The following is a 15,269-nucleotide window of genomic DNA, read 5'->3' as shown; positions in this document are numbered from 1 at the left end:
TAGCCAAACTGATGCACTAATCCTCAGTCTTGAGCCAATTGTTCTCTAACAGGAGAAGGCCGTGGATAATTTCCAGGAGAAGAATCACAGTTCGACAAGTGATTGGGAAAACAACAGCAGGGGATTCCATATTTATTGCCGCTCAAAGAAGCTCATTTGCTGAGTTTACTTGTAAAAAGGTGGCTGTTTTTCTGACTGCAAGCTCTGCCAATGCACACTGGGATCTAAGAGTCATGCTGGTTTTCTTTTCCTTCTGTGGCATCAGCACCAGTATAAAAAACCCTGTTGACTAAAGGCAGATGCATTTGGAACTTAGTTAACAATTCTGATGATGCATAGAATCGACAGAATGGAATCCATTTCCCTCTCCCATAGTGTGTTTCCATTGAAAAAACAGTATACACCTATTTTTGCCACTATGTGTGACTTAGTACATAGAGGAAGCAGATCTTTGGGGGAAGAAGGTGCCATTTTTAGACAGTTACTTTTAGGAGCAGAACCACATGGTAAAATCCGATCCAAATATTACTGTAGAATACAAGAGGAGATATCTGGAGAAACTATAAGAACCGACTATTTATTTTCTATATGATTTTTCCTTTGGATTCATCTCGATCAAATAAAAATTTAACTTGTTTGCCTTTAGCTGCAGTAAGTAGCAAGGTTAAGTCACAAAATACAAGGATGTTTGGAATAGAAGTATTATAATTTTTCATATTACATTTAATATGTCTTGATGATACACATTAAAGGTGAAAATTACTGTAGGTGCTGCCAGAGAGCAACAGAAGTGCTTTGGGAATGCAGACTGGGTCCCTTTTTCACTGGTGATTGTATTTAACACTTTCTGTCTGTTTTCCAGATCAACGTAAAACCTAGTGAGCTAGAGCTCTTTCACTGGTGAAGTTGGAACGGTGACTTTCCCACTGGGTCCCAGACTGTTTATTCCTCGGTTCTTCATTGCCCGTTGTGGATTTTCTGCAAGGTTCAGCTATGACTACCTCTGCCTTGCGCCGGCAGGTAAAAAACATTGTGCACAATTATTCGGAGGCGGAGATCAAGGTGCGTGAGGCGACTTCCAATGACTCCTGGGGCCCACCCAGCTCCCTGATGTCGGAGATTGCAGATCTGACCTTCAACACGGTGGCTTTCGCAGAGATCATGGGGATGATCTGGAGGCGGCTGAACGATAGTGGCAAGAACTGGCGCCACGTGTACAAGGCACTGACCCTGCTGGACTACCTCATCAAAACTGGATCGGAGAAGGTGGCCCATCAGTGCTGGGAGAACCTTTACACCATTCAGACTCTGAAAGACTTCCAGTACACAGACCGCGATGGCAAGGACCAAGGCATAAACGTGCGGGAGAAAGTCAAGCAGCTCACGGGCCTGCTGAAGGATGAGGAGAGGCTGAAGCAGGAAAGGGCTCATGCCCTGAAAACCAAAGAGCGCATGTCCACCGAGGGCACGGGCATCAGCAGCAGCCAGCAACTCTCCTATGGCAGGCGGACATCGCAGTATGGAGAAGACTATGGCAGGCCGAGGGGGTCTCCATCATCCTTTAATTGTAAGTGCTGCAGTGCTACAGACCGTGCGTGGTATGGAGAACATGGGTGTTTCTGACCCAAAGGAAGTGGATCACTGGGTGTCTGAAGTTCAGAAGGAACATTTTGGGCTTGCTCTTGTCTATCTTGGCAGCCCTGTCCAGAACATAGTCGTTTAGGGCAGCGGCTCAAAACCCATATCGGTTACTTTCTAGCCCCATCGCCAGTAGTCTCCACTGTGAAGCAGACACAGTTTTCTTTCTGTTTTAATATCAGGGGGTAGGTGACCTTTGGTCTTCCTCTGGGCCATCCTCACGTGCCGCTGGCATTCTGGAGAGTAAAAGCTCAGGCTGTGACTCTGCATCTCACAGAGTCTGAATTTCTTCCTGTCTTCAAGGCATTATTAATTAATGGGTAAACAAGGCACTCAGAATACAGAATTGAAGGAAGCGCCACACAGATGCAATCTCGAACACCGGGAGCTTGCTTATGTTAGGAGGTTGCAACTCTAAAACGTTTCTCAAGCTGCTGCTTTTTTTAATATTAGCCTCAACTACTTTCCAATAGTTTCCTATTCTCACACCAAGCTGCCTGCTTTGGTGGAGTCCCCCTGCCATTGTGTAGAGATTCTTGTGCTAACGGGGTCCCTGCCGACAAACACAATTTTAGTCCTAGCACGCTGAGGGGTAATTGTTCCACTTGCATCCAGACCCCAATCCCCACCCTTCTCCTTAGTCAGGCCTGTGGTTGAATTCCAGCTCTTTAAAGGCAGACTGTCTCTCTGAGTGCTCTGTGATGTCAGTGACATTAGGAGCAGCTTCCCAAGCATTTAGGGCAGTTGTTAAGCATGAAGGTCCTGTAGCCTGAGCTGGGTGGTGGGAATGAGGGGAGAGCAGAAAAGCCGTTGAGGAGGAGAAGGTGGGTGATCATTGCGGATTGACTCCTAGAAACATCCCAACTCCAGAGATTCCGTTTTTCTTCCTTCTCCTTCAATCTGAACTCTTCCTCTTTTATTTTTTATCTCAGCCTCTTCCTCGTCCCCTCAGCAAAGCTCAGACCTGGAACAGGCAAGACCCCAGACGACTGGAGAGGAGGAGCTGCAGTTACAGCTTGCACTAGCCATGAGTCGAGAGGAGGCTGAGAAGGTAATGTTTGCTGCTGCTCTCCTGTGGGGTGGTGTGATTGCCTGCAATGTCACGTGGCCCATCCAGGACTGCTGTGAGCAAATATTTCCAGCGGCTGGAGATGGGACGCATGCCGGGGAGGGCTCTGAGTCACCTAAGAGAATTCTTTCTCAGGGGTCTGGCTGGTGGGTCTTACTCACATGCTCAGGGTCTAACTGATTTGCCTTATTTGGGGTCAGGATGGAATTTCCCCCCAGGTCAGAGTGGCAGAGACCCTGGATGTTTTTTCCCTTCCTCTGCAGTGTGGGGCACGGGTCACTTGAACTGGAGTAAATGTAACTGTATGAGACTGTAACTTAAAGTCTTTAAATCAAGTTTTGAGGACGTCAGTAACTCCACCAGAGGTTATGGGCCTATTACAGGAATGGGTGGGTGAGGTCCTGTGGCCTGCGATGTACAGGACAGACTACATGAGCATGATGGTCCTTTCTGGCCTTAAAGTCTATGAGTCTATGGGATCATGATAGTAAGGCATGAGAGAGAGATTTCTAGGCCCTGTCAACCCCCATGCTAGTGTGCACAGTATTGTTTTCTCACTGGCTGCTCCATGCAGACACAGCACATCAGCATCTCGTGGCATGATGAGGATTTATTGCACAGTTGTTGCCCATTTCATATACTGTGCATACAAGTGAGACTATGACTTGGTGCATGCACTGTACCAGTACATCTTAAATCAATTCCAAATGGTCTCAGTAAGATAGATGCGGTCCATCTAAATCCTTTCTTCCGTGTGGTTGCCTTGAAGATGAATGGTCCTTTTCCATGTGCCATCAGGTGGTTTCAAAGAAGGTAAATAGAATCCAGTCTGGAGATGTGGAATCAGGACTCCCTACAGCTCATATGTAATCCAGCTGCTCTAAATACATTGGGTGAAATCCTGATGATATTGAAGTTAATGGGGGTTTTGCCATTGACTTCAATGGGGCCCAGATTCCACCCATTGTCTTTCATGTATAAATTACTCTGATTCCATTACTTTAACCATGAAGATTTTATGCTGATGTGCCCAGAATGATTCTGTTATTTCCTTGGCAGATACCAGGGAGAACCTGTGTCCCCCAGGGAGGATGGGTTCTGTACCAGGAATTGCAAACATCCTGGAGAACTGGTCCGTGTACTTGTGACTCTAGCTGTCATTTGAATGCGGTTGTGCTAGTGTGTCTGCATCTGATCACTAAGTTTATTCCACATGACTGTGTTTAATTAAGTCACTCTGGATCATTTGAAATGAGGCTAGACAAAGGTCTGGAAGACACCGTAGAAAGAAGTTCTGCCTTGGCCAGGGGGAGTGGAGGGGAGGGTAGAAAAGATAACTTAACGGGTCTTTCCCATCTCGCTGTTATATTCATCATTTTAGAGTCAGCCCCAAAATCCCAGCCTAGAGCATGTGTTGTCCTTCATGTACTTTCCCCAGCTCTCTTATCAGCTGATCTGCTTCCCCCTTTCCAGGCAGAGACTGTTTGTTTACACACACGCAGTTTGAGATTAACGCCAACTGGCACTGCCTCTCTCTAACGATACTGATGATATCTGAGGAGGACAAAGCCACTGACCCTTTGGGTGACCCCTCCAGGGTCAGGGCTTTCCCGCCTCACTGTAGTCTATATTTAAATGAAGCTTGGACCAAAATGTCTCTCAAACGCCTTCTCCTGGCTTAGCCTCTGGTGGTTGAGGTTGTCCCTGTGCCAGGATTGGCTCTAGGCCTTAGCATTCCTCTTTGTGCTGGAGCCACGCACAGTTGCTGGAGGCCTGGCTGGTTATAGGATTGCTACCTACATGGCCACCATCCCTGTTTCTGAGCAAAATAGTCACCATTTCCCACCCTTCCCTTCCTGGAAGCTCTTTGATGGACGGCAAAGAACTTGTGTCTTTATTTTTGTCCCAGAAATGTAGCTATTTGTAGCTTCCAAGACCTTATCAGGGAAGCTGCTGTGGTTATTGTTGAGGGAACATTCTAGTCAAAGAGAAGCCCATTAGAACCACCCATCTAGGCAGGCCAGGCACAACCGGGGAATGGGGGAGGCAAAAGGGACATTTGTTCCCCCCCCGCCCAACAGTCTTATGGTCAGAAAGGCCAAAATATGTACAAAGTTATCCAATGTTAAACAATGGAACAGCAGCAGACTGGTGAGTCTTTACCTTTTCACAGGTAACCGTTGACACAGGAGCCAAGTTTTCCTTTTTTAAACTCTTAAAATCCAAGCGTTTCCAGGGGTCTAACTAGCCCTTGGACTCCTGGAAGGTTGTTTTGTTTCTAAAATAGTGACCTCCCAGGGTCCCAAACTACTTGCCCCCCACTCCAAGTAATGGGACCCTAGAGCCACCCCCTGCGTCTAGGTCACACTGCTTCATGCAGAATAGCCCTCTTCCACTGCTCCTGGCTCCTTTAGCACTCATGAGTTCTCACAGACCATCAGGCCTTGCTGAAGGATTCTGTAGGGATGTCAATTGTTGCGGCTGGTAGTTGTGGTCCCATCTGCATGTTTGACCTTTTAGTGGAGAAGGGCCCAAACTGTATGTCCACCAAATCAACGTTTTCAGCATGAAGGGACATGGTCAAAATGCAGTCTGGCTCTTTTACCATTAAAGTGCGGCTCGCGGAGCCCCCCATGTCCCTCCCCCCATTCTTCACCTACCAGACTGGGGAAGAGGGGGAAGCTCAGGACCTCTGCCTGCAGCGGGGTGGTGGGATAGGGGCTTCTGCCTAGTGGGGAGGAGGGTCTTGGGGCTTCAGCCCTGCGGGGCACACCTGACAGGGCTCAGGACTTCAGCAGGAGTGGAACTGAAGCCCTGAGCCCCGTCAGGAACCTCCCACAGGGCTGAAGCCTGGAGCCTTGGCAGGTGTGCCCTGGCTCTCGAACTTCTGAAGATTGTTGTATGTGGCTCAGGGAATCAGTAAATTTGGCCACCCCTGCACTATAAGATCTTCGCTTAACCTATCTGTACTTCAGTTTTCTCATCTGAAAAGTGGGGATAATGCTGTCATCACAAGGGTGTTGAGGATTAACCGGTAACACCCGTAGAACTCTGATTCTCAGAAACTGCTATAGCAATGCAAGGAGCTGTTGTTATTCTTTATCCGTGTTATTAATGGAAGATCTGCTAATGATGTTCCCATGGAGATAAAAGAGCAGAAACATCCACTGAACTCCTGAGCAGTTTGCAAAGTGTTTAGTTTTTGCAAAGGCTGCCCTTGATATGCTCTGACCTCAGCAAGGGGAAGAAGTGTCACAGGGGAAGCTGTATGGTTAGAGGCCTGACAAGCCAGGCAGCTAAAAGTCTAAACAAAGCTTATAACCATCAACACAATGCAAGACAGAATCTTATAGGGCACAGATGAGCCTGAAGTGGCAAGGTGTTCGTATGTCAAATAATAGCGGACACACAACATCTTACATTAATATACCACCTTTCATCCTGAAGGATCCCACAGTGCTTTACAAGACAACGTCACTGAAGTGCAGCCACCTCTGAGGTGGAGCGCAGCAGCCAGTTTATGGCACCACAGTGGGAGGACTTAAGAAAAGTGCTATGGGATCTTTTATGTTCACGTAGTACAGATGGGATGTTGGTGTTAGGGCCTCACCTCAAAGACTTTGCATAAGAAGCTACATGTATATATCTAAAAAATGTGAAGGGCTAGGTCAACTGTGCCAGGATTCAAACCTGTGGTTTCAAGGTGGTGTTGTTTCAACCTAGAAGCTTCTAAACCAGCCCCTCCAGCAATGGATTGATGGGCAGAGTGCTAGAAGAGTAGATGAACAGACAAACAAAACAGTGGGTGGGTGAATGGCTGGATGGAAAAGGAAAGAGAGACCGACTGATGAGTATATGGAGGAAAGATCAGATGGATTGGTGCATGGATGATGGATGGATGAAAGAATAGACATTAAGATCGGTGGTTGACTAGCTAAATAGAAGGAAGAGTAGCAACAGATGAATGGATAAATGGCTGAATAAAAAGACTTACTGTATAACAGGCGAGGGATTGAAAGAAAGATGGTTACAAGGAAGGCGATAATTTGGTAGCAAATACAGAGACCTAGGGTCAAAGAAGCAATTTCATTCAGTTCTCCTTCATTGGCAGCAGCCGCTTCCTCCAGCCACCAGCACAGATGAAGAATTGCAATTGCAGATAGCGCTCCGCCTGAGCAAAAAGGAGCATGAGAAGGTACCCCACACCTAGCAGATCAAAGGGCACTTTCCTCTTCTTGGATTCCAGCTTCATGAGTTTCTAAATGGACCTTTGGAGTATTAAACATTGTGTAACTTTCTGCCTTGCTTGGTGTCTTCCTGGGAAGTGGTGTACCCCAATCCTTCTGCTTCTGGTGCCGGCTTGGCTGTAAACTTACTTTCACTGCTCTTAAAGCTGTGCGCTGAACATTCCTGACAGTGGATTTATCATGAAATGTGCAAATACATCAGTAAAATAAAACAAGGCTGCTGCTGGCTAATGCCCGAAACTGTAATGCACAGCAACCCCTGACCTTGGTCTCTCTGCAGAGAGTCAGTGCACATCGGTGATCATTTATCCTGTGTCTTTACTGTTCACATCCCAGACATATGCACTGTCCATTTTGACTGCAGGAAGTGAGGGCATGCCAAGGAGAGAACTCACTGCTACAGAGGGCACTGGAAGAGACCCACATGGGTATCGAGGAGGAGGAAGAAGAGGATAAGATGAAGAAAAGTCAGGTGAAAAGCTTTAGTTGGTGGTCTGGATGGCTGGGGACATATATAATCGGGTACAGAACATTTCATCTCTTGGTCTCTGGTTCAAATCTATCCTAGATTGGTAATGAGCAAAGGGATTATTACTTGATGGCTGTTCAGTGGTGTATGTGACTTGATCTGGTGATCTCAGTGTAATTCTTCATGTCTGCATGATTTAAAAAAAAAAAAGACTCTCCATAACAGTTCACACCTCATTAGCAGCCTAACCAGGGAAACTGAATTACCCCTGGATTGTCCCTCCAGGATGGGCTTGAACAGGCTGGGAGACACTTGCCCTGTTTCTGCTCTGCTGTATTTGTTTTGTGCATAAGTAGGAAGAGTTCAGCTGGCCTGGCGGTCCTCCTGGCTTTGTGCATGAGCACTGCATTCACTTAAAGCTTTAGCTGGAATAGATTTTAAATGATGTAGTTCTTAACTACAGAGAGAAGCCAGATCAGACCGTTCCTGCCCAGCTCTAAGATCAGGTTGCTTCTCTGCAGGAAGTACAGACGCCCCCCGGGTTACACAAACCCGACTTACGCAAGTCCGGATTTACGGAAAAAGTTCCGTAAGCTAGACATAGGTTTTGTTTGTTTGTTTTTGTTTTTTTGCATAATGGTCGGGTATCTGTTTCGACTTACGCAAAATTAGAGTTACGCAAGGCGTTCCGGAATGGAACGCTTGTGTAAGTCGGGGAGCGTCAGTATAGGGTGATGTCTGGGGTTACCTGGGAAAAACCCCTCTAGTAGCCCCTTTCGCTCCAGGAGCAATATCGGACGAGGCCTTGCAGGTATCCCTGATCCTTAACTTGTTTCTTTTTCTCCTTACGATTCTAGTCCTCTATTGTGGAGCTGGCAGACATTTTTGGACCAGCGCCAGTAACTTCAACCCATGTTTCAGCTGATCCGTGGGATATTCCAGGTGGGGGCAACTCTCAATCTGCTGATGCTTGGGAGAATGGCAGAACCTTCTCCCCTCCAGCTCTGTCCTTGTCCAATTCTCTCTGTTTGCCCTTTCCCCTTATCCTCGGCTCACTCACTGCATTCTCGTAGTAACTTTTAACCACACCCGGGCTATTGAACAGAAACGAGAAATGAAGGAAGAAGGGTGACAAATGGTAAACATGGGCTGATTACTAAATGCGTCCTGCCTTCTGGCCTCATTTTGCTTTATGCATTTCTTTCCCGATTACCTGCTCTTTTCTTTTCTTTCTTTCTCCTGCTCCTATCTAACCTATTTGCCTCTTTGCCCCACCTCTGGCTGTGTTTCAGTTCTCTCTGCAGTGCCTTTGAATGGTTCCCTGCCGGTGTTCCACAACTTCCTGTGTGTCTTTCAGGTCTAAAGTCCAATGTGGAACCAGCAGGAGCCTCTTGGGTCCCCTCTGCAGACCCCTGGGCTCCAATCCCTGCTGCTTCCGGGGATCCTCTAAACCAGATGGCAGCATCGATCAACCAGACCTCCACAGGGCCTTGGGATCTTCCTCCCGTAGTCTCCTCCTCTGACCCTTGGGAGAAGACCCCCCTCTCTTCAAGTCTGTCATCAGCAGATGCCTGGGTAAAGGCATCCCCACCTTCTAAAGCTTCCGCTCATGCTACTTCAGCTGCTGATCCTTGGGGAGGTGTCGTTGACAATCCTCCCAGGGCAGGTAAGAGAAGCTCATTTTGTTCGTCAGTTTCCATTGCTACTTGAAGCTCGGATTATTCTTCCTGCCATCCTCACGATACTTACCATCACATCCCCTTCTTTTGGGATCCAGTTTCCTCTGATCCTCTAAAAATCTCAGCCAATACCTGCGTCTTGTATTTCCTTCCCAGGGAACGTCTTTGATGGTCCACTTTGCCAGCTCCACTCTCATCCCCTCTCCCGAGGAGGCGAATGTAGCAGATTTTTCGCCTAAATCTTGAGCACACTGGGAGACCTAGACCCACTCTTAGCCATGTCTATACACAAAATAGAGTTGTAGTGAAAACAGTACAGCCCCCTGGGAGAAGAATAACAAAACCACAGATCGGGTCTGTCCAGTGTATGGTGAAAGCCCTTGCAATGCCCAAAGGGGAAACCCCCAGGAGGACAGTAGTGTGTGATGGAGGAATTTACATTAGTCCCACTGGGAAAAAAAAGCTACAAGAGTTGGACTACACAGTGTGATACCAGTGCTGGTAAGGCCCACACAGGGGAAACAGAGCCACAATGTGTAGAAGCACAAATACTTTCTGAGGGAACAAATTTCTTAGGGCTAGATTCTGATCTGAGTTACAGTGGTGTAAACTTTGCCGTAACTCGACTGAAATCAGTGGAGGAATGGATATTTAAAAGAAGCCAGATTCTGATCTCACTGACACTGACATACATTCATAGTGAAATGACTCTGAATTTAAATCCATGTGAATGAAATCAGAGTCTGGCCCCTAGTGAATACCTTTTCCTTGCCTTAGTTATTAATTAATGATTATTATTCATGTATTATTTGTATTGCCATTGTGCCTTGGAGCTATGGTACCAGGGCCCCCCTGTGCGAGGTGCTGTACAAACACAACAAAAGATGGCCCCCGCCCAACAAAGCTCAGAATTTAAGTAATTCTCAACAATGATTCTTTCCTTAGAGAAAGGAATTCAGGTCACTGGCACTTCTTTGGGTTGCTAGCTTTGCTCGGTCTATGCAGGTGATGGGTTTCTGGAGTCATGGGGCGTGCCTGTCCCTACAGGTCTGGGAGTGGTCTGAACACACCTTCCTGTTGCCCTCTGAGGCACTAACTGTCGGGGCAGCCTGCCGGGCTGCAGAGGATGGCATGTATGAAGTGGGCCCTCCCTTGCGTGCTAAGTTTCTCTGTCTCGTCCACTGGCATTGGTTGGTCAGTGGGTCACTGATTTGGACTCGGTGACTCATTCATACAGGTAGCTTCAGGACTCACTGACCTATTTAATTCCTTTCTCCCTCTCGCTGGTGTTCTATGTTCTCCTTAACCCCTAACTCCCCATCTCTGCTGGTCTTGCCTTGTTTTTGTCCCTTTTAAAAATTGATTCCCTCTGTCCTTCCTCTGTTGTTTTCCTTCCCCTCACTTCCCTTCTGGGTCTGTCTGTCTCCCTTCTTCCTCTCAGCTTCAGGTGATGTCACTTTTGACTTGTTTGCGAAACCGCCACAGCCGACAGAACAGCTGGAACATGAGAGCTCACAGGCCCCATCCTCTGTCAAGCCTAACAGTCCAGTTGGTAAGAGAGTCCAAACAGATCAAGGGTGCTGGGGCCGGAAGGGTAAATAGGGCATTATGGAACAGGGGGGGAAGTCGACGGGTGTGTTTGCAAGTGAGGGTGAGAGCTTCCCTGGGGCTCTGTGGGAATATTGTGGCATGCATCTGCATGATTATAACTCATCATGACATATGGCTACTGGCCTCAAAGTCTCTCACTGTCATAGCGTCATACAATTTCATCTCTGCGTTAGACATCTGACGAAAGGGTTAACTATCCCAAAGTGTTTGCATATGGGCAAAGGTGGAGTCCATGCAAGCTACTGTTTTTCCATTAGCTAGAAATACTTGGGATCAGATGGGGCAAACTTCCATTGACATTTGTCTTCTGAGTCTGGCAACAATGCATGCTGTGACCTGCTGCTGAGCAGACAGAGGACGCAGCTTCTTGAAGCAGAGACTGCTACTTCTGAGCTAGACTCCCTGCAACGACTTTCTGTGTTAAGGGAAGTTTGTCCCAGATAAAAGAGAAGCGTTTGTGAAGGCAATCCAAGCGTGTGCTTTGTGACTCTTCAAGACACAACAGTCAGCAGAGAGAGGCAACGTCACTTGGCTTATGGTGCATTCAGTCTGCAGGATGCACTGTGCTGCTTCTCTCTCATGTGACAGTCCACACTTCTGCCTGTTGTTCTCTTGACATTCATTATCCCATCTCTGTTATGCTATGAAGCCTCTGCTGTTTGTTCTAGATTTGGACCTGTTTGGCGACCTGATTCCCAGCACCAAGCAGAATGGAGTTAAGAACACAGACGTTTTTGATCTTGCGGGCTTAGGAGACTCTCTTACTGACTCCGACAAAGAGAGGAAAGATTGTAAAACTCCAGAGTCCTTTCTTGGCCCAACTGCCTCCTCCCTGGTGAATTTGGACAACTTGGTGGTTGCCCCCGCAACCCTGAAGACTCATAATCCATTTTTGTCAGGTAGGTCATGGGGCACAGGGCCAAGTCGAAAAGGCCGCTGAAGGATGTTGTGCAGTTTCTGAGGGTATGTCTACGCTGCAGCGTAAGCCTAGGGTTCAAACTCAGGCTCAAGCCTAATCCCCATTCTGTCTACACACAAATTGCACTAACCCAGGGTCCCAGGACCCCACAGGGGTGAAGGGTCCGAGCCTGAGTCAACCCGGGACCCAGGGTTCAAGCCCTGTTGCTTTGCAGTGTAAACGCAGCCCCACTGAACTTGTGCTCTGGGAATCCGCAAAAAGTATCCCACAGTCCCATGGGCCAGCTTTCTTTGTCCAAGTTTGTGGACAGTCAGATTTTCCCATGCTGCACCACGAACAAAAGGCTAGAGCAGCCACATTTTGGGAGGGTGCTAGGAAGTCTGGGATACGGGTGGTTGAACTTGGGCCTGCACAATGTAGTGTAGATGCTGGAGCCCCAGGCTAGGGAACCCAGGGTTCAGCAATTCCTAACATGGGGTTACAAATGCGTGTAGATGCTCAAGCCCTAAGTTAACAAACCCAGGGTCTGCTAACTTGAGTTCTACTAACCCTGGGCTTACATTGCAGTGTAGATGTACCCTGAGGCTCTTGGTGGGCTATGTAAGGATGACAGGTGGGACCTTCGGGTGGCTCATGAACTGATGTGAATCAGAAGGTCACAAAAGGATGGGAACATTTTCACAATGACTTGGTTTAACATGCAGCACCTACAGTGACTGAGCTCTGCCCTTAGTATCATAATGAAAAACAAAACCACACTAAAGTTCTGATCCTGGCCAGGAAACGGAGGTCAGCCTGAAACTCATGACAGAGACTTTGATTTGAACTTAACTTCTCAAGCTAATTTTTTCAGTCTTCTGTCTGAATTTCTGGGGTTGAGTCAAACCCTGAATGTTCCTGAACCATCGGTTTAGCAGTTGAATTTAATAGCAGTATGTTTAAAGACCAGTGACTAGCCTTGACCTTTAACCCTATCCCCTAACTTCCTGTCTAGTAGACTGTATCCCTGATGATGCTGTGTACTTTCTCCTGACAGGTCTCAGTGCGCCTTCTCCCACAAACCCATTCAGCACCAGTGACCAGATCAAACCAACACTCAATCAGATGAGGACCAGCTCCCCAGTGCCAGGCGTGGCCATGGGGATGACCATGAACTCCATGACCTACAGTGCTTCACTCCCTCTTCCACTCAGCAGCGTCCCAGTGACCCTCCCCGTCTCCATGAGTGCCTTCCCGCAGGCCGGAGCAGGGCCGTTTCCACAGCTACCCAGCAACCTGCCTCAGCCTTTGTTGCCACTGGCTGGCTCTGCACTTCCCCCCACCTCACAGGGGGTGATGAACCCTTTCCTCTGAAGTCTCTGGATCTGTGTTACGTGTAGTCTCTCTTGTCCCGCCCCCAGCTATTATGGAAATCTTTGCGTGTTCTCATGCAAAGGCCTTGTGGGCACAAGTTCATTAGTTGTGATGGAGGAAACCATTCACCCGAAACTCCTAACCCAACACCTGCCCAGGTCCCAGAGACACAGTTAGCATGAATCTCCTTGCTTGAAGTGCTATAGAAGTACCTGCTCCAGCATGGTGGGTAAAGGACGGCTAGATCTGCCTCTGACGGCAATAAGGACACTCCTGTCATCAGCTGGCATTCCCATGCTCTGCAGAGTAGATGGAGGGTCCCTAAGAAAGGGCTTTAATTATTTAGGGCCCTCTACTCTCCAGCACCGGATGCTGGTACATAGAGAGCCCAGTATGAAGCATCTTAACAGACATTTTCAAGTCGCCATAGATCTCGTAGAGATCATCGTGGGCCTGTCAGTGGGATAGAGGAATCCTTCTGTCATCTGCATGGAAGGTGCAATCACTTGCTGAAACTTGCAGCCCCAACGCTTGCTGGAGGTCAGGATGTTCCCAGGGACAGGAGGAGTACTCCTTAGAATCCCTTTCCTCTGCCAAGTATCGGGGTAGCCCTGTTAGTCTGTATCCACAAAAACAACGAGGAGTCCGGTGGCACCTTAAAGACTAAGAGATTTATTTGGGCATAAGCTTTCGTGGGTAAAAAAAAAACACTTCTTCAGATGCATGGAGTGAAAATTATGGATGCAGGCATTATTATACTGACACATGAAGAGAAGGGAGTTACCTCACAAGTGGAGAACCAGTGTTGACTCACTCTCATAGACCAGTCCTCGCTTACAGACAGCCCCCCCGACCTGAAGCAAATACTCACCAGCAACTACACACCACACCACAGAAACACTAACCCAGGAACCAGTCCCTGTAACAAAGCCCGTTGCCAACTCTGTCCCCATATCTACTCTAGCGACACCATCAGAGGACCCAACCACATGTGCCACACCATCAGGGGCTCGTTCACCTCCACATCTACTAATATGATATATGCCATCATGTGCCAGCAATGCCCCTCTGCCATGTACATTTGGCCAGACCGGACAGTCTTTATGTAAAAGAATAAATGGACACAATTCAGACATCAGGAATGGTAACATACAAAAGCCAGTAGGTGAACATGTCAATCTCCCTGGACATTCTATAACAGATTTAAAAGTGGCCATCCTTCAACAACAAAAACTTCATAAACAGACTTCAAAGAGAAACTGCAGAGCTACAATTCATTTGCAAACTTAACGCCATTAATTTGGGCTCGAATAGGGACATTGTAGTGGCTGGCTCACTACAAAAGCAATTTTCCCTCTCTTGGTATTGACACCTCCTCATCAATTATTGGGAGTGCCCATATCCACCCTGATTGAATTGGCCCTGTCAACACTGGTTCTCCACTTGTGAGGTAACTCCCTTCTCTTCATGTGTCAGTATATTTATGCCTGTATCTGTAATTTTCACTCCATGCAGCTGAAGAAGTGGTTTTTACCCATGAAAGCTTATGCCCAAATAAATCTGTTAGTCTTTAAGGTGCCACCGGACTCCTCCTTGTTTCCTCTGCCCATCACCTGTATGCTTTTCCCCATGGCCCTGGGGATGACTGAACTCTGATCCCGAGAATCTTCTTCCTCTTCTGCTGTCACCCATATGTTCCTCTATTTGGATGCTAATGTTTGGGACCCTCTTCTGTGCCTGCCTTATCCAGATGTCTTCCTCCCCCACATCTAGGTGTCACTCTTGGGAACCCTGTTTCTCTGCTGCTGTCACTTGGATGTTACTCTGCTTGGGTGCTGGTCTTTGGAAACCTTTTCCGCTGATGCGGTCCTCTGTACTGTTCTCCAGGGGGTGCTGACCTCTGGAACGCTGATCCTTTGTGGTTGTTCCCCATGTGTTCATTGGCCTTGGTGCAGATCCTCACAGCCTGACCCCATCTCCCTTAAACTCGACAAGAGACAAAACCCTTCTGAGACAATCCACACAGGCCTGGATAGCTTCAACTACTGGATCCCAGTTTCAGCCAGTCAAAGCCCTCCTGCCAGGACTGCTGTGCTGAGTGGGAAATACATTGGAGTGGGGGAGGAGGGGCTAATGAGCTGGGATTGTAGGGTGGGGACAGTGTGAGGTTAACGTCCTGAGTGCCAGCTGTGTCTTACTTTGAGGACTCCATGCCAACTCCATTAGACCCCCGTGCAGAGGGAGGGGATGACTCTGAGACACTAACACAGCAGAGGGAGGGGTG

General features: G+C 47.8%; 1 protein-coding gene across 1 annotated transcript; it reads left to right on the top strand.

The window, feature by feature from the left end:
* The first annotated feature begins 993 nt into the window (after nt 1-993).
* On the top strand, nt 994-13,414 carry EPN3 (epsin 3). Its single transcript, XM_024204325.1, has 9 exons — nt 994-1,567; nt 2,571-2,689; nt 6,819-6,902; nt 7,319-7,426; nt 8,281-8,365; nt 8,781-9,089; nt 10,550-10,654; nt 11,382-11,612; nt 12,669-13,414. Exons 1-9 carry the CDS (start codon nt 994-996, stop codon nt 12,983-12,985), a joined length of 1,932 nt encoding a protein of 643 aa, XP_024060093.1. The 3' UTR covers nt 12,986-13,414.
* Nucleotides 13,415-15,269: the final 1,855 nt, after the last annotated feature.

This window comes from Terrapene carolina, unplaced genomic scaffold, assembly GCF_002925995.2.
Source record: "Terrapene carolina triunguis isolate 2854851 unplaced genomic scaffold, T_m_triunguis-2.0 Scaffold192, whole genome shotgun sequence".
NCBI lineage: Eukaryota > Metazoa > Chordata > Testudines > Emydidae > Terrapene > Terrapene triunguis.
The sequence above is the reverse complement of the archived record's forward strand: the minus strand, read 5'-3'. Positions and strand labels throughout refer to the sequence as shown.